Source organism: Staurois parvus, unplaced genomic scaffold (genome assembly GCF_062004578.1).
Source record: "Staurois parvus isolate SC_StPar_1 unplaced genomic scaffold, SC_StPar_1.0 ptg000818l, whole genome shotgun sequence".
Classification (NCBI taxonomy): domain Eukaryota; kingdom Metazoa; phylum Chordata; class Amphibia; order Anura; family Ranidae; genus Staurois; species Staurois parvus.
This window is the reverse complement of record NW_028318614.1, coordinates 4,169,717-4,196,863: the sequence shown is the minus strand read 5'-3', so window position 1 is coordinate 4,196,863 and position 27,147 is coordinate 4,169,717. Positions and strand designations below refer to the sequence as shown.

Genomic DNA, 27,147 nt, shown 5'->3' with positions numbered 1-27,147 from the left:
GTACTGAGTACATATGCATGCTTATACTTTCAGAGGTCCGATATTGTTCTATGTACAATCCTTGTTTTATTGATTGCAGGTAATATTCTAATTTTCTGAGATTGTGGATTTAGGGTTTACATGAGCTGTAAGCCATAATCATCACAATTATGACAAATCACGACTTGAACTATCTTGCTTTGCATGTAATGAGTCTATCTCATATATTTGTTTTACCTTTTAAGTTCCATTACTGAAAAAAAAGGAACTTTTGCACGATATTCTAATTTTTCGAGTTTCACCTGTATATACAACATCAGGTGTGGCCTGATTGATGCAAGTTATAATTATTTTATCATGCTACAACATATCGGAAACCCAACAATTTGCTAAGTTCCTGGTGTGTACTTCACACTTGGGAAGTGCTCATTAAGTGTAAGGAATGAACAGTTTTTGGGAGCACATGTGTAAGAAGCAAATTCAAAAGTAGACAATATGATATGAAAAAATAAATCACATTGTGTAACAATCTCACCAGGTATGAAACTCATGCGATCATAGTAGTGGAAGTCTGGAGACAAGTGTTGCTCTCACAGTAGAATTAGCTGATTTGCTGCGATACAACTGAGAAAAAACAGTCGCATGTCCAGTAAGGTGGAGCTTTTTATGTCATTCACTGAATCGAAGATGTGCAAATCTTAAAAAGAAGCGATTGTCAAAAACTTTGATCTTGTCACTGCTGCACAGTTATATCCCCCCCATGTATAGCTAGCTGAACCCGACACTAATTATTCCTGAAAGATGAATTTGCAGATACCTGCCAATGCACAAGCAAGATCTCATTTAAGCAAAGAGTTAAGTAGCCCCTTGCTCACTCCTCTTCCTCCCAGGCTGCCACTTAAACTGCTACTAATAACAACCCCCTGAGGACATCAATAGAGTCACTGTGTTGAATAATCACAGACTATCAGGCAAGGAGCCTTGCAGCAGCAGGTCCATTGCCTGTGACATCACACTTGGAGCTTGCATCTAGCTTTGAGTTGCTTTCATTAGCCCAGTCTGTTGGTCCGTCTGTGTTCTCCCTTAGATCTGCTTTCTCTTCTTTTCTGCACTGGAGCATCCTGCCTTGAGGAAGGGCTTTTCTATACAATACCAGGGATTCGGTGGGAGGAAAAAAAAAAGGAATAGCAAGCAAAGACTAGGAGAGCTGCAGCATGAAATCTATCCCTGCTTGCTACTTGCTTTCTCTTTTACTGCCTGCGATGGTTTTCAGCACTAGGTGAGTACAGAAAGCTTGTTCTGCATTGAGAATTATGTGTGGGATACTGTGCTGCTTTCCCTGTGCAATGCTGGTGGCTCAATTTCACAGCATAGACAGCTTATGTGCATTTCATCTGACTGCTTTGGTTGACTCTCCCTGCCTTGATTTCCAGGAGCAGTAGGCTACTCTAGGCACACATCTGATTCTGCAGGTCTGCGCTGCTAGAGAATAGGCACTCCTGTGTTAAATTGAACTTGATAGACACTTTATGTGTATTTTTAAAAAGAATTTAAAAAATAGGCTTCAGGGGTCATGCATATATCTGGTTTTGCCCAGCTGGAACATTACTTAATTATTTAATAGACTGGAGATTAAGATGACTTTGAACAAAGTTGTATTCCTAGTTTGCTTTTCCATTGTAACTTTGAGTTTGCTACTAGTTATCACAATGGAGGGGGGGGGGGGGGTCTTGGACATTGGTAGTATTGTGTGGTCTGTATGAATGCTATAAATCCAATTTGCCCATTCTGTAAGACAAAGAACAAAGTGCAATAACCGACAGCAACCACTCATATTATCTTTCCCAGTTCTGATTTCATTAAACTGATGTTTTATTGGTTGCTTTGTGTGATTCAACTGTCCATATGATTTTTTTTTTTCTCTCTGAACTGTGGTGCTGAATAAAGCAACTCTTCTCTATTTAAAGGAATGAGCTCTTTGCTGCTGTGTTTGGTAAATTCCTTAGTTGTCTTATCTAATTATTAAACCATTTTGATTATAGTTTGTCATCTTACTATGCTAATACGGTTCTGTGATCCCACCTGGTTCCTAGACTGCTACTATAATGCTTTGAACTTGATTGCCATCTCCTTAGCTCAAAGCGAATGATGTGATAGATGTATTATTAACCTGTTCTCCTCTATTCTAGTACTGATGGAGTTAAATCATTTCACACATGTCTGGTAAAATAAGCTGATGCGTTCAGATTCTGCATCTAAATTCCTCTTCATTAAAACAATATTAGCGGTGACATTGATATTCCGTACTATTCCTGGAATATTGCTGCATTGTACAGGGTCTGTGTTATCCCTATGAATGATGAAAAGTTGGTCCTGTAGACAGTACAATATCTGTCATTGTGTTGTGTGGCTGCACCATGCAGTACTCTCTGTGCCCTCCTTGTGCCCTTCCCTCTGAACAGATCCAGAAGGAAAGATTGTGTGGTTTTTGGATTATTAACCCTCTGTAGCTATGACGGTTCTCTAGCCATTCAGGTATTGTCTTATTAAACCAGTGTTCCGTTGTGGGAGCTTAAAGGGTAACCCCCCTCCCCTCCCCCATCTCGCATGACAAGGCAGGGTAGGGAATTATTACATTTTGTAGACAATATGTATTACCTGTGTTGTTCTATTGTGCCCCAACAGGATTTTGAAATCTCAGTTGTGCCCAAAGGGGAAACATTTGTTTATTGTCATGGAGGTCTGCCTTCAATTGTCTACAGAGTTCAAGATGAACTGTTTGCATTATCATGACATTTAATTTTTTTTCTGACGATCCCTTTAGGCAACAAGTAATTAATGAACAGTTTCCAGTGGATGCAAGTGATAATTCCTGAGACAGTGTGACTGTCAAAAAAGAAAAATGTATAGATAACATTACTGTTTTCTACATTGATAATTAACTGATTTACCTTGCTGGAAAGTCTAGCTAGTGAATGGACTGACAAAATCCACTTTGTCGTTGGATGATCTAGGTCTGTATTTTTAAAGGCGGGTGCACGTTTGTAGAAAGTGACAGCAGGTCAACAAAGGAATGAACTCTATTAACTTACATTGCTGTAATAGCCGTGCAGAGTATAAAGCAGCATAGACTGGAGACTTTAGTTGCCCTTGTTGGCTTTTGTAATGACATGTGACATGACTTATCTTATTAGGAGCCATGTGGACAGTGTAAGTTCCCTTCTACACATTTAACGATCACGTTGATTAAATCTTCCAATCAGATGGTTTGTTTAAAGCTCTTTACCGAGTTCTGTGTATAGACACGCATGCACAGTCTTTTTGAAGCAGCAGTACAGTGAACGGTTCAGCTTACTAATGTTTATAGCTGCCATAGCAACTTAAATGAATGTAAAATAAGATTGTCCATTTAGAAAGTCCATGTGGCTTTTTGATCATCGGGAATTTTCAATTTCAGATTAAAATCTGACTTCAAATTTGTGTTAATCTGTTACTTAAAAAGCGATACAATAAACTGGCAACTATTTGTGATTTGTATTTATTTCAATAAACAGGCTCTGTCATAATAGGTGCCATGCCCAATAAGAATACTTCTGGGTTTATCAAATGCCTGCACCCCTTCTGCGTATTCCTTTCTTTCATTGGCCCTATCATGATTACTGTGCCCTTTACATGTGGGGGCCAGTAGATGGAACCACAGAACACAGAGGTGTCAGATACTGAATATCCTTTAGTGGAGTTCATCTATGCGGGTACTTACAGTATTAGCAGCATAGGCTCTTTAAAGATGAACCCCAGGCTGATATCACACATGCAAATGAATGCAGTTATGAATTTAATAAAAAAAATGACATATATTCATTTCACAGGCTATGCCCCCTATCATGGATGCCACTGCTAGACTTATACACAGATCCGTATCTGCTGCCCCTCTCTGCCAATCTCTTCACTGGCGTCCACTAGTCCAATGTATACAATTCAAAATACTAAACATACAAAGCCATATACAACATTGCCCCAGATACATCAGCAACCTCACCTCGAGATATCCCCTAAATGGTCCTCTTTGCTCCTCCTAAGACATCTTCCTCTCGAGCTTCCTTGTTACCTCCTCCCATGCTCGCCTTCAGGACTTCTCCAGAACCTCTCCCATACTCTGGAACTCCCTACCCCAATATGTCCAGTTAGCTCTTAACCTGTCTGCATTAGACAGTCCTTGAAAACTTAATTGCCCAAGGAAGCCTTTTCCATCTCCACCTAGAAACTGTACATGGGTCACCTCCATCAGATTATCCCCTGCAGCTATTACCTTTTATATCATCTCCCATTACCTTTAGATTGTAAGCTCCATGAGTAGGGCGTTTCCTCCTATTCATTTGTTTTGAATTGTTTTGTAATTATACTATCCACTTTATATTGTAAAGTGCTGTGAAAACTATTGGCTCTATATAAATCTTGTATAATAATAATTTATTGAATGTACCTAGTGTGAAAATCTCAATTTTTCTTCAGTGGAAGATGAAGAGTCAGCACCAGTCTGTAGTGCTCAGATAATAACAGTAACTAATGACAAGAGGAGAGTGCACAGTAATAAAACACTGAGCTGCTGCTTGTTCATTGTCCATTCAGTAGGCAGGGGTGGGTGGGTTTCTGACCAAGATATGTTGGACAAATATATGGGATTACAAAACTCAGCTAGTAAAACAGTCCACGTATTAGTTGTTTGCCTTTAGTTCAGCTTTAGGTTGTTCCTATAATAAAGATAGTATAAATGCACCACTCCTACTGCTCATGCCACTGAACACTGTAATGAAGAGAAACTGCCACCTGAGGACCCCTTATCCAACACTTCTGGGATCATCAAATTCCTAGTCCTCCACTATGCTCATTGGTTCCTCCCTCTGACCCCTTACATTTTTACAGGAAACAGTAGTGATATAGGGGGGTAGCAGATCGAACCACTGAGAATAGTGAGGGCCAAGTAATCTGATGCTCCAGGAAGTGTTAGATTCTGAAGAGCCTTTGGATGTCGGGTTCTCTTTACAGTGGCTTTCATAGTTATGGCACAAGGAGAGCTGACTATGTATTATCTTTAAAGAAATGGCAAACCCAGATACTGCTACGCTTAGGGATGGACTCTGTATGGATTAGGACCACATCACGAATGTCTTGGGATACGCACTCTTTGGTGCCCTCAAAAAGACCAGGAAAGTCCAAAGTCCAGTAGAGAAAAACAGAGGGCGTACCAGCCTAGTGCATTACCATAAAAATGTATTTAATAAATAATAAAAGTAGGTATTGTACTCACAAAATGACAATACAGTCAAAGGCACATCATAAAAGAACAGCTCTGTCCAATCCGCACTACGTGTCTGTTAGCAATGGGAATTCTGGACTTCCAACAGGCTAACATGTTTCTAGGACTTGCCTCTTCCTTGGCTCTGAGGAAGAGGCAAGTCCTCGAAATGCATTAGTCGGTTGGAAATCCATAATTCCCATTGCAGAATTTATTAAATTCATTTTTAAGGTAATGCACTAGGTCAGTGCGCCCTCTTTTTGTTTTTCTCTACTATGTATTATCTTTCTCAAAAGGAACGTTTTGGGTGATTATTCTTTAGTGACAGTGTCGCTTTAAAAGACATCTCCACTCTGATTTGAAATCTGAATTTTGGCCACCACCAGAGGGTTGAATTAACTGCTATGATTTGATTGTCTTAGAGTACTCTTTTTTTTGTCTTCACCCCTTTTACAAGGCCATAAAGCAAACCATAGATGATGCGATTTTCCCCCATTGCTCGATTCCCTCCCACAGAGCTACTGTGTTCTGTTGGTGGGGAGCCTTGCCTGCCAGCAGAATACCATGATCACTGTTGGGGGCTATAGCCACTGGCAGTAATTGCATACAAAAAATCAGACAGGCTGGATGTATTGAAGTTGAATTATGGATTGACTTCAGTACAACCAGCCTGCCCATAGATGGATCGAATCTTGGCTGGTCCCTGCTGAACTGGCCAAGATTTGATCCATCTATGGCTGGCTTAAGGCTAGCCATAGATGGATTGTTCTTGTTGAAAAAAAAAGAAAAAATCCTTCCATCCACACAATCAAGGTGGAAAGAGGAATCCTCCCTTCTTGTTTTCTGACAGTTGAGACTCTTTGCTGTCAGATTACAATGATCAGTGGCCCACTGGCTGCAGCCTCTGATCATGAAAAAATTTCCAACCACCCCATTCAAGATCAACTTCTATTGAGCAGGAGCGGACTGAAATTTGACTATTCCCTACAGAACCAGACGGGTTTCAATCCATCTATGGCCAGCTTAAAAGCTAAGTTCACGTTATTAAAAAATAACAAATGCACATCTTTTTGCAGATAAAAAGTTCATTCATTCACTGAACTCTGTGAATGAATGATGTGACCATGTGGACATAGACACACACAGCTGCTCCATTTTTAAATTTTGACAGCGGGTGCCATTGTGGTGGTGGTGGTGGTGGGGGTTGGGGGGAATCGGGTGGAGAAGAGGCTGGAGCTGGAGCATGTTGCATGTTCCACCCTAAATACAGGTGGGACATGTAACATCTTCCAAAGGTGGGTTCCTAAGAGTCCCTAAGAAATACAAGAAGCAAGCATCTGACTGATTTTTCCAGAACACAGGTCAGAATTGAAAGCTGTTGTGCTAAATATATAGACTCCTTCTGGGTCATTGAACTCCTACTTTTCTTGGGTCAGTGAACAAGAAGATATTAAAGCCAAAGAATTAACATGACAGCCCGGCCGCTGGCATTTTTACAAAGACGTCTGTAGGAATAGCCTAAGTACTTTGTGTCTTTATTTCTCTTGTGACAGGTTTCCTTGAAATGTCAGTTTATGTAGAATTAGCCTTTACAAATCTTACATTATAGCATGTATCTTTCATCACCAGCAGTTTTCTATGTCAAGTTATATGCCCCAGGATGTAGATTGAAAAAAGTTATATTAAACATACCGGCTGTTTCCATGGTGACTGTAATAGCTTACAGGGCTTTTTGGACTTGTGTGTACATGACAAAATCTACATAATATAATACTAATTGACTAAAAGTTAATAGCTAATGAGCGTGCTTCCATTACAGTCATTGCTCCTACATTCCTAATTAACGGCTCTTTATTTACACACATGATGAGTAGCAGAAAAAGGTGTAATATGGTTCTCCTAGAGCAAACAAACATTTCAATCTTGTTTCCCAGCCACAGCTGTGTGTGAGCATAGAATAATTCTACAAATAATAAGAAAACACTTCACAAGATTGAGTTTAGTAGGGTATGCCATACTTCAAAGTATTACATATGTTAGCAGTGGTTTTTGTGGACAGTGTATTCAATTTATTTTTCTTTTTGATCTAAAGAGGTGGCAGATTTATTCAGAGTACAACTAAAATATAGCAATTTGAGGTCTTCATGCACACACTGCGCATAAAAGAGAACTCAGTGTAGAGACCTAATGTGGGTAGCAGCAGAGGAGACTCATGATCCAAGTTAATTATGGTTTTGCTTTAAGATGTTTTTGACATTGCATGTGAGCGTTGAACATTTTGTTAAATATTACATTACTGTTATCTTACTCTGTGTTAAGGTGTACTCAACATAGTGAAGGATCATAACAAGGGCAGCCTTGCAACCTAGATTACTGAGGGCAGAGGGGATGCGAAAAAAGTTCTGCACATCAGCACTGTTTAGAGCAGGGTTCCCCAAAATGCTCAAGATTGACATCCACTGGTCCATGAGACTTTCCAAGGGGTCAATAAAATGGCTGGGGGAAAAAATGGGATCTGTAAATATCTGGGGGCCAATAGGTAGTAGATAGACAATGGAAGTTGAATTGGGTCAAGTACTTTTTTGAGGTCTCTCTCATGCTACACATGCACTGTTGTTTGTTTGCCTTTAAATAATTTTGTAATTTCCTGACTACATATAGATGCTCTGTTTAGTGAGTTCCACCCTCTTTTCAGTGTGTTTTTAGTTTCTGCTCTTAGCACATTTACTGTAACTGCTGGAGCTAGACATACTATAATTTTTTTTTACCTATCTGATGTTTATCTGTGAAAATGTGCACAAGTTTTTGATTAAAGCTTTCTAAGATCTGCAAGATGTCATTTGGATCAAGACCCGGTCTGCCAATGCTGACTGTAAATTATAGCTATCTCACCACAACTGGATCAGTTATAGATACCATATTTGCAGTTCTTAAATTGCGGAAGCAGAATAGTCTCTATAGAACATCAAGCCATTCCCTAGTCCTAAAGGTGAGGTGACTGTCGAAAAGACTGTGTTACCCAGGGTTGGTTGGTCAGTTGCTAGCCTGAGGAGTCTTACATTTTTTCTGTTCCACCATCTTCCTGCTTGCTGGAAGTAATCACAAATATGTTCTCTTCCAGTAATGAGCATATTTCTACCTTAGTACCCACCTCATACTTTGCTACAGAGCCATTTAGTACAGCAACCTTAAACTCTCTTGGAGAGCCAGTGACAACACCCATCTCAAACTACACTGCTCAAAAAATTAAAAGAACATTTTTTAATCAGAGTATGACATCAAGTCAATTAAACTCCTAGGATATTGATCCGGTCAGTTAAGTAGCAGAGGGGGTTGTTAATCATTTTTAGCTGCTTTGGTGTTAATGAAATTAACAATGGGTGCACTAGATGGGCAACAATGAGTTGATCCCCAAAACAGGAGTGGTTTTACAGGCTCATCATTTCTGACTGTTTTCCCCTAGTTTTGCATTTGGCTAGGGTCAGTGTCACTACGGGACCCTACAGAGGTTGCATAGGCCGCCCAGCTCCTCCAGGATGGCACATCAATGCGTGCCTTTGCCAGAAGGTTTTCTGTGTCTCCCAGCACAGTCGCAAGAGCATGGAGGAAATTCCAGGAGACCGGCAGTTTCTCTAGGAGAGCTGGACAGGGCCGCAGAAGGTCCTTAACCCATCAGCAGGACCGGTATCTTCTCCTTTGTGCAAGGAGGAACAGGATGAGCACTGCCAGATCCCTACAAAATGACCTCTAGCAGGGCCACTGGTGTGAATGTCTCTGCCCAAACAATCAGAAACAGACTTCATGAGGGTGGCCGGAGGGCCCGACATCCTCTAGTTGGCCCTGGCAGTCAGCAATGGTCCAGGAGCTCAGAAATGCCCTGGTTCAGATCTGGGGGGAAATACCCCAGGACGCTATCCATCAACTCATTAGGAGCATGCCCCGACATTGTCAGGCATGTATACAAAGACGTGGAGGACACACAAACTACTGAGTTTCATTTTAAGTGGCTGCAATGAAATTTCAGCAAAATGGACTAGCCTGCTGTATCATTTTTTCACTTTGATTTTCGGGGTGTCTTTGAATTCAGTCCTGTGTAGGTGGATAATTTTCATTTCCATCAAACAATGGGGCATCCTTTCGTTCCAAACACATTACCCAGTCCATATCTATAGATATCCAGCATGATATTTTTCCCCATTGAGATCTTATGTGTTTTCAAAGTGTTCCTTTAATTTTTTTGAGCAGTGTATATTTGAAAACCTGTAAGTACACCCATAACTATAAGAATGGTGCCAAAGATCTGATTCCTGTGCATTTAGAAAATATAGCATTGTAACAACTATAATGGCAACTTCTGATACCTGAAGGAAGTGTCTACAGCACTCAGAAGTATATTATTATTATTACTATTATGTAGACTAGTACCCCCAGAGGGGCTGCTGGAAATAGGCAGGTTTTCCCAAAGTAGTACAGAGGCTGCCAGTCACACAAGCACAGCCCCACGCACACTGACAATTAGGGCTCACTCTAGGGGATGTCTTTTTAGTTTGTATTGTTAAAAACCTTTAACAGGAGAGGGGCTTAGGGTCACAGGATATTCCAAAATGATCAGTAACAATGACAGGAGGACACACTTCTCTCTAATCTTTCAATACCATCTTTCTGGAGGTAGCAGGGAATGAGCAGTATATCTAGAACTCCATAACAGCTGTCCATATAGCAACTGCTGGCACTTAGTTCTCTTCTTAAACTTCCACAACTAAAAGTCATTAGCAAGGTTTTTGCACTCCTCCTGGATGCCTCCTTCCAAGCATTGGCTGGGGCATGATAATTATTCAACTGATCATTTGATTCTCCCTGCCCTATGCTCTGGAGACGTCTTTCAGATGCAGGTGGGAGGATTCAAATTCTCAGCTCAGGAAACCTTGAGCAGACCAAAACAATCAATCACTGCTCCACTCGCAACAACGAAGCTCAAAAAAAATAAATGTACTTAGCAGCCTAATTAGAGGAGGGCACTGCAAGTTATTAAATTATTTCATATAATAAATGTTTGTGGGTCTATGAGTAATCTGAAAATTCAGGATGGCGTCAATGAGCTAAAGAGTTTAGGACCCCTGGTGAATAGAAAGTTTTGGCTTTGTAAATCTCAGCTTTCTTTTAGTATAATCAGTTGGTCATGTACAACACATACATCTTCCTGATAGTATCTTGTAATATTATCAGACACAAAGCATAAATGTCTGTGTACCCTCCTTTCTATATGAGAGCCTATTAAACTAACGGAAGGGCCCAAGGACTGTAAGCAGCTCAGGGTCTACTGTACAATTATTTTGCAACTGACTTGACCTTTTGTGAACCCAACACAACTGCATAAAATAAATGAAAAGATTTGAATATATTGAAAACGAATATCTAACACACTTGGATGTGCATTGAAGCCAAACATAAAATGCTATTTTGATGAGATGCTTACGTGCATATGTGTATATTTTTCTACAGAAAATAATTTTAAAGGGACTATTTCATAGCCCTCTAACCTAACAGGGTAAGGGCAACCAAAGAGGGTAGAGCAGGCAAGTAGCTTTATCACGTATCAATTCTTTTTGTGATCCCAGGGAGCTTCTAAAATCTGTGTAAAGGGATACCTTCATTCAGACCTGCCTCTTGACTATCTGCTGTTCAGTGAAAGCACCATCATTGGCAGTTGAGGTTACTGTCACTAGAATGTGAGCAGAATGTAAAACTGTGCCCGAACAAAATTCAGGCAAAGGGCAAAGGACTAGTGTCCAGTATTGGTCTCCTAGCAGTCGATCTTTTCCCCATTACTGACTTACCATGCATTGCGTCTCTCTGTGGAAGTGACCATTTTGTAGAGGTAGGGATTTGCTTCCTTATGTCTAAGTTTCCAGCAAGGAGAACAGTACACCACAGTAGTAACATAATAAAGTTTCATTCCAAATCTTGCCATGCATTGCGTCTCTCTGTGGAAGTGACCATTTTGTAGAGGTAGGGATTTGCTTCCTTATGTCTAAGTCTCCAGCAAGGAGAACAGTACAGCACAGTAGTAACATAATAAAGTTTCATTCCAAATCTTGTGAGACTAGCAATCAGAGTAACATTAGGTTAATTTTCCACTGCAGATATACTACTATGAGGCTGTAGGTACAGACGTGTCTGGGCACATTCACATACCAGGAGGGGCACTGCTATTTTCTCAGGAAGAATTCAAGATGAAAGTCAGGGTACTGCTTTAAAAGGTATTAAATCCAAAAAATAAAAAAAAATATATTATAGTTTACCAATTATTAGATGTGGTGGCTACATTCCTTTTATTTTTTTTTAGCTTTATTTCCATCTGGTGATCTAGCCAGCACGTCTATTTTTTTTTTCAATTTATTTTAACAGACCAAGCTGTCCAGCAAAAATGGCAGTTAGAGGGTTGAGATAAATCATATACCACTGACAGGTGGTGCTTACAATGGTCTGCTTTTATTCACCTACATGCAATGTAAAAGCTTTATACCAAAAAAAAAGAAAGCTGTTGCTGTAACTACTTAAAAAGTGGAGTTTGGTTGTAATTTGTTAGTCAAGTCCAGCTAAATCTGTTAGTGCATCTAACACTACCTTGTCCTCAGAGGCATTGAATTTTAACGCTGCCTTTAACACACATTAACAAGCTTATAGCAATAATACCCGTTTCAGATGCTTTGCACATGCATTCAAGTTGCTTCAAGCAATGCTCCTTATACTCCCTCTATACTTAAGTGCACATTTACAGCTGTCAAAGATGTGCTGCAAAAGAAGTCAATGGAAGCATTTGCAAAGCTATTCAGTGTTATTTATGTAAGTGGTTTTACCGCATCTGGAGCAAAAATCTTAGTTGATTTTACATTATGTGGGCATCCCCAGCTCTTTTTTCTCTTTTTAACCTCTTCCTGCTGGCTATACGCACACTCAGCCCCCCTCCTCTTCTCCCTCTTCCGTGCCTCCTCCCGATTCCCATCTCTGGCTTAAGATGCGCTCTGCTCACCAGGCAAATTGAGCTGGACAGAGCCAGCTGCACCATCTCTGGGTTCCTCAGGGTGGCTGGGGGCTGCAGTGAGGAGCATGGGCAGCTTGGTCGGGGGAGGAGAAACTTGGACACAGCACGCACCAGCCATACTGGGGGGGGGACCTGCGCCTGGTCCTTGTCCTCATCCCGCACTCGGTAGGACACTGGCTGAGACCTTTTACTCCTCTTCTCCACTCCACCAGGAAGCCTTTAGGCATGTATGTGGCGGAAGAGGTGTGGTCTTTTCATGGGGCATCAGAGCGGCCCGGGGGGGGCAATTTTTTGGCAGCCAATCGCAGCAGTCACATGATTGGAATGCCCACCTCCCAGCATTTTGATCCACATAAAGGGTCATGAGGCACATGAGGAAGGGCTTAACATGTATGTGAGGTTTACAGTGGATCAAGGCTGAGGAGGGGTGACCATTGGTTTGGTTCTTGTGCCATTGGATCTCTTCCATTTCTGATGCTTGCTTATTGACCAGGGAAGACCATTGCTGACTAGAGGCTAATCTTGGTTTATGCATTATATGACTTCTCTATCCTTAGAGAGTCATATTCTTCTGGTAACCTTTTTTGGGTGGAGCACGGTGGTGAAGGTCCATTTGGAGTGGAATGCACATGAGGATTATTCCTGGACTGTATTATACTTTATGCTAAGACATTTTTCACTTTGTATTTATGTGTTTAAGATTGTTTGCTTCTGATACACAATTTATTATAATTGTACTGTATATGTTTCTATGTTTTTATGTATAATCCCGTTTGACACTGTGCGCTCAGCGTTTGATTATTTTAATAGGTGTAAGTAATATTTACCTATTTTTCATTTTTTTGATTAGTGCTGCACTTATATGTACCTTCTATTAAAGCTTCAAAACCTGACTAATTCTGCAGGCAGCATTATTTTTGCCTCACTTCAATGTGAGACAGTGCAGATGCATGCCTCAATAAAGGGCATTGCCAAACGGTTGGGGAGTGCTAAAAATGAGGCCAGACTGCCTGTTTTTGCTGCCTGTATGAACGAGGCCTAAGTACTGTGAAAATCTTGCACATTGTGTGTTAGCAATTCTGTATATGGCCCTACAAAACAGACAGTGCACAATCAACGTGTTTATCTGCTGTTTCCCTGCAAGCAGGAGACAGGAAACTTTATTTTAGAGAAAAGACATAAAGCATATATACCACAGATGCAGCTACACACTTATAAACACTGCCATCTACTGGTTGAAGAATATATCTACTAAATACTAATGTAGTGGTTGCTCAGAATACATGAATACTGTGTTCCTACTTTGTGTATTTTGTGGGTACCCTAGAAGTGGGTACTCTAGGACAAGCAAATGATTTTATGGTATGGTTTTAAAGCCCCTGTTTGAAGACTGCATATACCAGGTGCAGGCAGTAAATGCTAATTTTTCACTTTAACATGAATGTGTTCTACAGAGACAGAGACAGCCTGCATTAGCAATCTGAAATTGCAATTCCAAGTATCATTTGTTGCCCTAGGCAATCTCCCTCCTGACAGTACCAGAGTTTTAATATGAGCACCAGCCATACATCAGTAACAGTTGTGTTAGTAATTCCAATTAAGCTAAAATATAGTGTGATTTCATACATTGCAATGGGGTGGATTTACTAAAGGCAAATAGACTGTAAACTTTGCAAAGTGCAGTTCATCCAGAGCTTAGTAAATGAGGGGAAGCTCTGCCGACTTCCATCATCCAATCACCTGAGTAAAAATGCTATTTGTTTTTATTATCCTTGCGTGTGATTGGGTATTCTTTGTAAAGTAAAGCTTTATCTCATTTACTAAGCTCTGGAGCAACTGCACTGCAGAGTGCACTGTCTATTCGTCTTTAATAAATCAGCCCCATAGTGTTGATAATCATAAAAACAGTTTATGGTATACACAAGTATAAACTTTGCATTGTAATGGTAACAGGCTTCAATAATGTAGTGCAAATAAACCGATTTCAACCAACCAGAATAATGTTTTAACTAGTGTAGTGCTCACCCCCCAAAGAAGCCGCTGGAATTAACGGGCACTTCTGTCCTTACATCAGTAATGAACCATATGTATATATTGGATCCACAGCACACCAGTACACCTTGTGGGACGTTTTATAACAGGTTTAATAAGACAGGTAAAACTCTGCAAATAGACTGCAAATTAACATGGAAAATAGCAGTTAAATGCACTGAATACACAATCATTCTAGAATTGGCACAATAACATCAATAAACACAATATTCATGTATATACGTATATACCGGTATAGCTATACATCAGTATTAACCCCCTGCAACTATAGCAGCAATATGTCCCCAGCTAAACTGACATCTCTGTAGGCTCAGTCCCAAACTCACTTGTATACTGTAGGGTTGTAACACTGAGTGAGTCTATGTGTTGCACAGGCCTGTGTTAGTGAATCAGTGGAGTGCTCTTAAGGACTGACATGTCACGGGTTAGCAGCTGCTCAGCACATCCAAGAAGAACAGTCTCCAGGGATTAACTCCTTGAAGGGATGATGATGGGGCTCTGTCTCTCTGGCTAGTTCTTTTCTGTTGTCAATTGTCAGTGCTGCACAATCTCACCTGGGATGGTCACACGTCTCCTCTGCGATTTCCAACACTCTGACCTCTCTCTTTGCGGTGGGAGATGTCGTTGCTGTCGGTAACTGCCGTCGCGGGTGACTGGTACCAATGATCACAGTTGCTGCTGACTCACAGCTGCTGTAGATAATTGTTGTCCTTAGCAACCTCTGCTGTTCTGGAAACAGTGTCAGTGTACTTCAACAGTAGGGGCTGCAGACATGTCCTCTGCAAAGGCACACTTGGCTCTCCTCTCCCTCCTCCTTGCAAAGCCTCCTGGTCCTGTAGTCCTGTGCAGTATAAAGTTACATTGTCTGCCTCTGTGATGAAACTGCAACTCCCACAAACACTCCAGTACTGCTGAGAGCTGAGCCAATCAAACCCTTTCTGACAACATGCGGTCTTAAAAGGGAAACAGTTCTTTAAAAGGGAAATAGCAATGGCCCGCTACACTAGTGTAAGAACAGTAAAGTACAATCTGATCAACTACCTAGATAACATAAAGTCTATGCACGTCATCCTTGCTCATTGCAAAGTCCTGAAGTCTACCTGAACTTTTCATTTAAATTAGTGCATGAGCAAAGGTGTACAAAGGACCATTGTCTTCTGTGAGGAAGCAGTAATCTCTCTGCAGAGGTCTGACACTTTCCTCATTGAGTCAAAACTTTTTTTCTATTTGTTTTTCCTATATACTGTATAATTTAAAAAAATGTCAAGAAAATATAAATATACGTATTAAAATTTGCTAAAAAAAATTAAAGCCCTGTCTGTCCTGAAAAAAAACAACGTATAATATGTTAGGGTAGGCTGTAAACATATGTGCGAAACCCAGACATTGCCAAAAAAGAAAAAAAAATACTCTGAGACTGAAGGAGGTTCACAAAGAAATAATCATATAGACTCAGATGGCAAATAAAAAACATAGTTAATGCTTTTAGATGCATATGACAGACTACACCTTTGGAAAGGTTCTTTTAATCAATACAGTTTAGTTAGGACTCATTCACACTAGCGCAGGGGCGGACTGACCATTCAAGCACTCGGGCACTGCCCGAGGGCCCGGGGTCAGTAGGGGGCCCCATGAAATGCCCCTGGTACCTTTTTTATAGGCTTTTTTGAGTGTGTGCAAGGACACAGGGGCCCCATGATCCCCTTTTGCCCTGGGGCCCCATGAGTTGTCAGTCCGCCCCTGCACTAGTGTGATTAGGGGTGAGGAGAAACCTTATACTCACCCAAACCTTTGTTCTAATGGAAAACAGTGCTCCCCCATGGTCCACTGGTGGAATGTCCCTGGTTTATGGAGCCTGCTCTGGGCTTGACAATGTCAGGAACAGTCCACAACTCAAGACCTCTGGAGCGTGGGGGGTGCCAGACCAGTCTTGCTCTGGGAGGATCGGAGGATCGAGTAAGTATATCTCCTTACTCCTCTCACCTAGAAAAAAAAGAGCAATTAACCCATGCAGTGCGGGCACAGCTCCACTTCATTTTCATGGCACTCGAACTTTAGAAAGAAGTTTGCTACCTTCGTATATTTCTATGCCTTTTACTTGTGACAGCTATAATGGTGCTATGCAATGTGTTCTTCGTTGTCCCATTTACTGTAATATTATAATTTTAAATACAAATTGAAAACTGAGATGGAGTTTTGTGGAAACTCAGGATCTTTTGTTATCATACAGATGAATATATCCTCTAAAAACGGTTCTATAAAAATAGTTATAATAACTGTCAATTAAAATACTACCTATTCTGGTAGTTCCATGAGCGCCTAAAGCAAGTGAAAAATGATTTATTTCAAAACATCTCTGATTTCTATCACTATTGATAACCTGACCCTAAAACATAACCTCGACTCTCACCAAAATCCTTATCCTCATTCAAATCTTAAAGTATAACTAAAGGCAGAGTGGAGAGGGAATAGAACACCTGTCAGGTTTTTATTGCTGTCTGTGGGAGATTCACCCTCTCTATTTGTCCCTTTTACCATTATCATTGAACGTGATGTAAAAGAAAATCCCAAATTTTGGGTTGTCCCCAGAACAGTAATAGAAGGGAAATCTTCCAATTGGGTGACTCTGGTTACTCTGGTGACAACTAGGGATTCCACTTTGGAGGCATGTTGTCTCTCTTCCTGTTTTGGCTATGGGACAAGAAGTAAAGGGAAATTTCCCCAATGGGACACAGATGGTAAAACAACTGACAGGGGATATAACCCTCCCTTACTGTACCCAAAATTAAATAAATATATGAATATATAACATAGGCACCCCCTCCACACCTGACAGGGCAAACCTTCTGAAAGGGGGCACAGTGAGCAATAAAAAACTCACAGAGGTTCTCCTCTCTCTATGGTACTAAAACAATGGCAAAGATGTTTTGTTTCTGTAATGTGTAACGTCAGAACCATTGGTGCAAGCTGAATGAAATGTCACCACAATTTTTCCAAGAGATTAATGCCTGTATCGCCAGCGCTATCTAGTGGCCAAAATGTGGTATAGTTTTCTGAAATACTTTGATGAGAACGTACATAAACCAAATCAAATGTCCATGAGTATTAAAATGAGGGAAAGTCCCATGGACATCTGATTTGGTTTATGTATGTACACATAAGGGCTGGAGGCAGGGGCGGACTGACCATTTAGTGACTTGGGCACTGCCCGAGGGCCGGGGGTCAGTAGGGGGCCCCATGAGATGCCCCTAGTACCTTTCATAGGATTTTTTGGGTGTGGTTTTAGTGTGGGAGAGGACACAGGGACCCCATGATTTCCTATTGCCCGGGGGCCCCATCAGTTGTCAGTCCGCCCCTGGCTGGAGGCATAGCATTTAGGCACCAGATCTCAACCTATTGATTTGTTATACTTCAATGAGAAGACTACACCATGTTTTGGCAACTAGATGCAGTAATTAGTCTCTTCGAAAAATTATGGTGACATTTCATTCAGGTTGCACAAATAGTTCTAGACCTTTCTGCACACTCTTAACAAATGCAAAGTATTCTCTGATTGAATGAGGAGGAGATTACAATGTCACAGCCTCGCTTCTCTACCTCATCCAATCAGAGATTGCCTTTCATTCATTGAGAATATGCAAAGCTTTCTCTGAATGGTGCCCATGCCAAGTAAGCAAACCCCCGTGTTCACAATGCAGATACTCAGCATGGAACCTGGAAGCCAGTGGAGATCTCTGTAGCAGCGATGTTCACTACAGTGATTTCCAGCGTCCACAGGGATCCCACCGGTACGGTACATACATACTTACATTCATCCAAATTGGACCAATTTAATTACACAAAGATTTCCATACCTAAACTTCAGCTTTAAAATATCATTTAAACAAATACAAATGAATGTTTCAAAATTCTTTAAAAGAGGAGGCATTTTGCTTGCAGCCATCAGATCCAGGAAACATTTAAGTATCAAAAATGTTCTAGACTAGTTTTGTAACACACCAACTGATGGCAGCACAAGGCTGCATGCATAGTCACTGGGAGCACTGACCTTCATAAGTCAGTGTCCCAAAAGACATTGTCTTGTGTACATCAGAAGCTCTGCAACTGGTGTTAATCTGACCATGTGCTTTACCTTGTCTGCTATTTCGTTATGGACAGCAAGTTAGAACAAAGAGCAATGTGAAATTCTGCGTGACACTGGGCAAATCTTCCACAGGGATGTTTGACATAATTCGGCACGTGAGCTTCAAATGCCATAGAACATCACTGGAAGACAATGAGAGATCAGGAAGACCTTCAATGTGCCTTACCCCCAAACAGGGGCGGACTGACCATTTGGAAACTCGGGCACTGCCCGAGGGCCCGGGGTCAGTAGGGGGCCCCATGAGATGCCCCTGGCTCCTTTTTCATAGGATTTTTTGAGATTGGGCAAGGACATAGGGGCCCCATGATCCCCTATTGCCCGGGGGCCCCATGGGTTGTCAGTCCGCCCCTGCCCCCAAAAATTTTGAAACCATTTGGCAACTTGTGCATGATGACCGTCAGAGAACAATCCACAACATTGCTGCCATTGCAGGTGTGTCATTAGGAACAGTCCAGGCAATCCTCATGTGTGATTTGAACATGCGCCATGTTGTTGCCACATTCATCCCAAGGCTACTGACCCAGAAACAGAAGGAACACCGTGTCGAAGTCTGCCAAGAACTCCGTCAGTGTGCCATGGATGACCCATCCTTCATGTAGAGGATCATTGCCAGTGACGAAACTTGGGTGTACGGGTTTCACGGAGAATTTCACGTTTGCTCTTTGTTCTACCTTGCTGTCCATAATGAAATAGCAGACGTGGTAACACAGGTGGTCAGAATAGCACCAGTTGCACAGCTCCCACACAGGGACGATGTCTTTTTTTGGCACACTGACTTATAAAGTTGGGTTCTCCCTGTGACTGTACATGCAGCCTTGTGCTGCCATCTGTTGGCATGTTACAAAACTCAAACTTTTTGATACCACCTCGTATGTAAACCTTCACCTTGTAAAACAACCCATTCGTTTGAAAATAGAAACAAAAGGCAAAACATCTGTGTACAGATATAAGAAACATTATATATACCTTTTTTTACCTGTTTTATAAGGTTTCATATACACTGCAGCTGATAAACTCACGTTTAGGAGCTTTTCTGCGTTTTTTTCAGCAGCCCCTGAACTTTTCCTAATGTTTTCCTATGTGTCTATGTACTCTATGTCTTTTACAGTCGTTTACAGGCAGTTGAGTTTACAGTCATTTTTTTGAATGCAGCAAACTTACGTTCAGGAGTAGATTTTACCAAACGCTTGTAAACGCGGCTAACTGCATTTGTAAGCGTTTGCGTTTGGAAGTTTTTTAAACTCTTCCATTTCCAGATGCTGTCCAGAGCCTTTTTTCATAATGAAAAATACATGCAAAGCATTTTCCTGGTACTCAAATGGACCTGGTACACCATTCTCTGAGGTTTCACATGAAAAAAAAATGGGTTAGACACTGCTGCAATAACTTCTGCACAGAAATGAGCTGGAACACATCCAAACACCAAAAAAAAAAGACAACTAATCTCAACACATACTGCCCTCTTTGCTTCTGCTCTCTCTATTTCTCTCAAAATGTGTGAAATAGTTATTTTTTACTGTTTTTCAGTTCATTCTGGGCATTTTGGAAGGTCTCCTGAGGTCATATTAAAAAAACGCTTCTAAACGCAAATGTTCATAAACGCGGTATGCAAACGCGGCTTAACAGACGTTTTTTAACCTACTTTTCTAGCAGTCAGTTTCCATCGTTTAGAAGTGTTTTACAAACGTCCCGTGTACATGGAGCCTAAGTGATTACATTCCCTCTAAGCTCCTTATGTAACTAAGAACAGAGAGCTGGGGGAGGAGAAACAGAAGCATACTGAATTTCCAGGTGAAAAATCTGATCCTTGGAGGAGGACAGGCACAGCCCTGCCAGAGAACTGACCATGCTGTGATCTTATGCCTAGTGTGGTTATTTTTCAATAGGAACACAGAGGGACTGACAGGCACACCAGGGATTTCACATTAAGGAAGCAATACAAAGAGAATAGGATACTTTTTCCTAGTACATGGTACAGCAGGCACCTATCAGGAATATGAAATGTTGGGTTTACATACTCTTTAATGCTGTCAAGCTTTAGAAGTATATGTAAAATGCATTTCCAACACCTATTCAATGTGAGATCCACATGATCGTGTGAAGATGATATTTTCTATTCTTCCCACTTATTACAACCGAAAAAAAACCTGAAATTATTACTCCGGGTAGACATATAAAACATAGCTGGATACAGCATAAAACAACATGAAATAAATGATTTCTGGAATATCTTCATGCTATTTGGACATGATGCATACACGTGACCTCTCCTGGGCTCCTGTCTATGTACAGGCGGTAGGCCTAATAGTATTGCTCTTCCATGAAGCAGTGGTTTGTCTTCCTCTCCCGTGTTTGTGTAGAAAGTAAGAATCCCCATGGTTATGATGTTCCTACTCCCTGACAACTACACAGTGTGTTGCTATGACTTGTTTTCCTAATACACGCGGACTGTAATAATTGCCATAGAACGTCGCTATAGACCGCTGTTTGTCAAACTGCGAGGCGAATCTGGCTCTCAATTGTTAAGGCCTGACTAACGGCCTTTGCACTTTGCTCCAGGCTTTGCATAGCTAGATCTGGCTTCTTTAGTAGATAAAGGTTGACTAATTACAGCCACACTAATAGTGCGGAATGAGACCAATTAATGTAGCGGGGTCACTGAATATTTACAAAGGTCACTTCGAACGATCCGTACTTTGCGTTGTTGTGTTTGTTTGCCTTATTGATATTGCAATGATATTGCAATGAAATCCAAAATATAACCATTATATTTAAAGTGGTATCATAGTCGTCTAGATGTTTGAAATATTATTTAATTAATGAATTATGTATTTAAATATTCTCATAAAAAGAGATCCCCTTAGTGTAGTTGTAAACCTCAGACAAAAAATATGAACAAAGTATATCCCTCTATAGTGTGTATTTGTCTCAATCCAGAGCACTAAGTACAATTTCTGTCTACTGCTTCATTCCTCTGCTATCAGCATGAATCGCTTCTGACAAGTTTTCATGCCACCAAAAAATAAAATGGTGATCGGGGGTGGCTCCAGCAGAATTACAACCTCAGCTCTGTTTCTGTGAGCTGTGTGAAGGGGGGTGTGTCCCTTACCTCCAATCAGCTTTCAGACATCCCTTCACTGAGCTCTGCACAGTGCAACTTCAGCTTTCTGCCCCCTTTTTTCTGGACTCTTAGACAAGCTTTATAAATTCTGAACTTTGAATGGATGTAGAGAAGAGAAAACCTCAGATAAATGGGTACAACTTATGTAGGAGGATTTATTTAATCTATGTGCATCACCTGAGGACAATCACTTCACTGGTATATGTAAGGGTCAGGGGCGGACTGACAACTCATGGGGCCCCCAGGCAATAGGGGATCATGGGGCCCCTGTGCCCTTGCCAAACTCAAAAAAGCCTATGAAAAAGGTACCAGGGGCATCTCATGAGGCCCCCTACTGACCCCGGGCCCTCGGGCAGTGCCCGAGTTTCCAAATGGTCGGTCTGCCCCTGGTAAGGGTTTACAAACACTTTAAAGTCTAAGTGAAGTTTCACTCCATTTTGTTATTTTCTCGTGTTGAGATTTGTGAAAGAATGATACAAGTCAGCGGCTTGGCACTGGTGTTTATTCATTATTACATAAAACAATACAGCCAGTTCCGGGACAAGGTCATCCAGTGCCCAGGGCAAAGATGCAAAACTGCATTCCCCAATCTATTCATGATATGCAAGCTTCTGGGATCCTACGCCCAGCAGTCAAAATTGCTGCCGCTGTCACTACTCTTGTTAGACTGGAAGGATAGGTTCACAGCTCCGCGTTCCTGCAGGCTGCATTTTGCGCGGGCACAAGAGGCCATTCATTTGAATGGACTCTCATGTGCCGGGACATGTAGGGAAGAAGTCCCTGCACTTCTCTGGAAAATGCAGCCAGAACGGGAACCGAGGTTCCCAATACAGTTGCGATTTCCAGTGCAGGCAGCGTGCCATTAGAATTAATAACACCCACCCACGGGTCTGCATTCCTCTGTGTGGGTGATGCGACTGCGTGGATTTTTGTGAGGATCCTCAGCGGCACCACCCGCACAGATGTGAACCTAGCCTAACAGAAGGAAAGCGACCCCATCCAGTATTGTGCCTAGGGCAGCAACCCCTCCTGCCCACCCTTTGTCCCAGCCTTGAATACAGCAAACACATTCCATTGTACCTTGTAGCTCCCTTTCTTCATGACTACTAGGTGGAGACAATTATATACGTATATATATATATATATATATATATATTTAATATTACATATATTGTATGTATAAATACAAGATATATATATATCTTGTATTTATACATACAATATATGTAATATTAAATATATATATAAATAAATATATATATATTTATATATATGCACAAAGTGTGTGAGGGTAGGCAGCACCAATGCAGTTCTCCAGTTCAGTTCAAACATCCATGCATGCAGCTTGGTGAATTCCCATTGAAGCACCAAATGTTGAAAAAAAAATGCTCATAAAAAGGTATCGGCATATAGCAAGATTTTACACATCTCTGTTTCAGAACCTGGATCACCTGCTGGTGGCACTGTGGTTCCCTGGGAGGAGGGTTGTAATTTCAGTGTCCACCAGCAGGTGTCTCCCAGAAGCCAACAGACCCCAGTAAACATTTTCCACCTGATGCATGCTGCTGGGAGGGTATTTAAGTCTTCCCCTACTAGTGCCTTCAGTGTTATACTTGTTGCCAGATACTGCTGACCATTATCCTGTTCCTGCCCTGTACACTGTACTCTGTATCCTGCTGCCTTGTACCTGCTCTCCCTTGTTTCTGATCCCAATTTTGGATCCCCTCCCATCTACTCCCAGCACCTCCAGTTTTCCCTTCTTTTCTGTATTCCCCATATGTGTATATTGTGCTTAGTTAATTGTTAGTCTTTCTGTTTGTTAGTCACTAGTCAGGAATTCTATCATTGAGTTTTTCATTCACTTATATCTTTATGTTTGCTGTGTGCTGGTGTTTGAATGGATTTTTTTCACTGAAAATAAATATCACTTAACCACCTGCCCTCTGGAGGATTTACCCCCCTTCCTGACCAGGCCATTTTTTGCGTTACGGCACTGCGTTATTTTAACTGACAATTACGCGGTCATGCAACGTTGTACATAAATGAAATGTATGTAATTTCTTCCCACAAATAGAGCTTTCTTTTGGTGGTATTTGATCACCTCTGTGGGGTTTTTTTGCGCTATAAACAAAAGACCAACAATTTCAGAAAAAAAAATATTTTTGTTTTACTTTTTTGCTATAAAACATATCAAATTAAAAAATGTAAAAAATCTAATTTCTTCATAAATTTAGGCCTAAATGTATTCTGCTACTTGCAAAAAAAATTAAAAATCTGAATAATTGTATATTAATTGGTTTACGTGAAAGTAATAACGTCTACAAATGACAGTATATATACTATAATTTTTTTTTTATACTAGTAATGGCGGCGATCAGTGACTTCTAGCAGGACTGTGGGACTGCGGTGGGCATTCTGACACTGGGGGGGGGGGGGGGGGAACTGACTGCCACTGACATCTCCAGTGACACTAATACAGCGATCTGTGCTAATAAAAAGCACTGTTACTGTACTAATGACACTGGGCAGGAAGGGGTTAACATCTGGGGTGATCAAAGGGTTAACTGTGTGCTGTTTTACTTGGGAAACATGCTGCTTTGTATCTCTCTGGTGTGCAGAGAGATACAAAGCAGAATGTCCATGCTGACAGGAGAGAGACCTGTGTTGTTTACACACAGGTCTCTCCTCTGTCAGCTTTGCCGGCCGGGACCCAATGATTAACATCTCCTGCCACCAATAGCGGCCCAGAAACACATATCACACACACATATATGTATATATATATATATATATATATATATATATGTATTGTCTCCCACTATAATGTAAAGCGCTGAGCAAACCGTTGGCGCTATATAAATCCTGTATAATAATAATAATAATAATTATATATATATATATATATATATATATGTGATTTTGCGCATCCGTGCCGCCCTGTAGCAGTACTTCTGCTATAGGGTGGATGGCAAGTGGTTATAGCATACACAGTCTGGTACCAGTTCCTACTTGGTCAGAGCCGCACTGATTTCTAAAGTAGTACATGCACTACTTTTTGTGTGATTTGCATAGACATCCATGTCAGATGTCTTGCAAATTGCACCTGAAATCGGCAGCCCCCCGAGTTTGAAATCGAGCGACTTCACTGTAATCACACAATTTCAAAGTCAGGTTTGATGTGACGGGAGTGTAAAACCCAGGTCATTACGGGATAATCATCACTTCATCACTTCAGGCTTACCCCACCATACAAAAAAAAATCAGTTTTCATGTTTCAGAGAGGTGACAATTGCGCTAATAATTATTCTTCCTTTTTTAAATCTATCTAACCCTAGGTTCACACCTAAGCGTTTTCCACAGCATTTTGCGTTTTGCAGATACACAATACAGTCCATTTAACATGAAGTGCTTAAGTGAATATAGTGTGCATACAGTATCAATATGATATGAACCTGATAAATACACATATACCTCACCAAATCTTTATACATCAAATAATATGTAAAAAATAATAAAATGTTCGTGTCACTACAAGTCTCAGCAGACCTTGTGTGATAAATACAAATTGTCCATGGTACTACAAATCACAGCAATGCTAAGGTGATATAAATATAAGTGCTCTTCATCTAGTGAAGAAATCTGTGGTACTACAAGGTGCAGCAATACCAAGTGGGATATTCAAAAAGTACTCTGGCCACGGCGACATGACGTCAGCACATAGGGCTCCACCCGGGTTGGGATGCTGACATCACGCCGCTGCGGCTGGAGCTCAGAGCAGTGGCCATCTTGGAATATTTTTATACACACATATATGAATGTATCCACCTGGATTGCTTTTAAGGTTTTAAAATAAATACTACACTATATACCATATCTTCGGCTCCTGTGCTGAGCTTCTTTCCCCTAGGAGGATCCTTGAACCACTTGCCTACAGGGCACTTATACCCCCTTCCTGCCCAGGCCAGTTTGAGCTTTCAGAGCACTTATATTTATATCACTTTGGCATTGCTGTGACAATTTGTATTTATCACACAAGGTCTGCTGAGACATGTAGTGACACGGACATTTTATTATTTTTATTATTTATTACATATTATTTCATGTATAAAGATTTGATGAGGTATATGTGTATTTATCAGGTTCATGTCACATGGATACTGTGTGCACACTATATTCACTTTATTCTGCTCTCTCCTGGCTCTCATCCTACCTGTCACAATGCTCTTTCAGCGTTACCTATAATGCTAGCACCTCCCCCTCACTCCCCCTCTCTGTTGGGGTCCCTCAAGGCTCTGTCCTCGGGCCCCTTCTCTTCTCCATCTACACCTCCTCCCTTGGCCAACTGATACACTCTCACGGCTTCAACTACCACCTCTATGCCGACGACACGCAAATCTATCTCTCAACCCCCCACCTCACCCCCTCAGTCTCTGCCCGAATCACACACCTACTGAGCGACATATCAGACTGGATGTCACTCCACTTCCTTAAACTGAACCTCTCCAAAACCGAGTTTCTTGTCTTCCCCCCAGCCCGGACACCACCCCCCATTGACTTCTCCGTCACATCCAACAACGCCACCATCAAACCCGCCTCGCAGGCCAGAGTACTTGGTGTCATTCTGGACTCCAACCTATCCTTCCAGCCCCAAGTCCAATCTTTAACAAACTCGTGCAGACTCCACCTCCGCAACATCGCCAAAATCCGCACGTTCCTAACCCCAGAAACCACTAAACAGCTCATCCACTCCCTCATCATATCACGACTCGACTACTGTAACTCCCTCCTCACTGGCCTGCCTCGCCGCTGGGTATCCCCGCTTCAGTCCATCCTGAATACGGCTGCCAGACTCATTCACCTTTCCAACTGCTCCATTTACGCCACCCCCCTCTGCCAATCCCTCCACTGGCTTCCGATTGCGCAACAGATCAAATTCAAAATCCTAACGCTGACGTACAAAGCTGTCCACCATACTGCCCCGAACTACATCACTGACCTAATATCCAAGTACCACCCAGCACGCACACTCCGCTCCTCACAAGACCTCCTTCTCTCTAGTTCCCTGGTCTCCTCCCCCCATGCCCGCCTCCAGGACTTCTCCAGGGTGTCACCCATCCTCTGGAACTCCCTGCCCCAACCCATCAGATTATCACCTACTCTCTTCTCCTTTAAGCGCACCCTGAAAACCCATCTCTTCAGAGAAGCCTACCCCACCCCCTGCTAACTTGCCAACCCCCTCCACTCTTCCTACCACTCCATCCCCCACAGCTTTCTCCTCTTGTGCCACCATCCCCTCCCTCCTAGATTGTAAGCTTGAAAGAGCAGGGCCCTCAATCCCCTCCATGTTTTGCATTGTATTGTATTGTTATTGTTCTGTCCCATACTGTAATGTACAGCGCTGAGCGAACTATTGGCGCTTTATAAATTTTGTGTAATAATAATTATTGAATTGAAGTTTTAATATTTAGCGCTGCACTTTTATTTGTATTCAGTTTTGTTGATCTTGTTAC

The 27,147-nt window shown here is 41.5% G+C and overlaps 1 protein-coding gene across 1 annotated transcript in view; it reads left to right on the top strand.

Moving 5' to 3' along the window:
• Nucleotides 1-732: 732 nt before the first annotated feature.
• Nucleotides 733-27,147, top strand: part of LUZP2 (leucine zipper protein 2) — a 786,744-nt gene continuing 760,329 nt past the window's right edge. Inside the window, exon 1 of the mRNA XM_089654967.1 lies at nt 733-1,258. Coding sequence (XP_089511093.1) covers nt 1,194-1,258 — 65 coding nt within the window. The 5' untranslated portion in view covers nt 733-1,193. The remainder of the gene's footprint in view (nt 1,259-27,147) is intronic.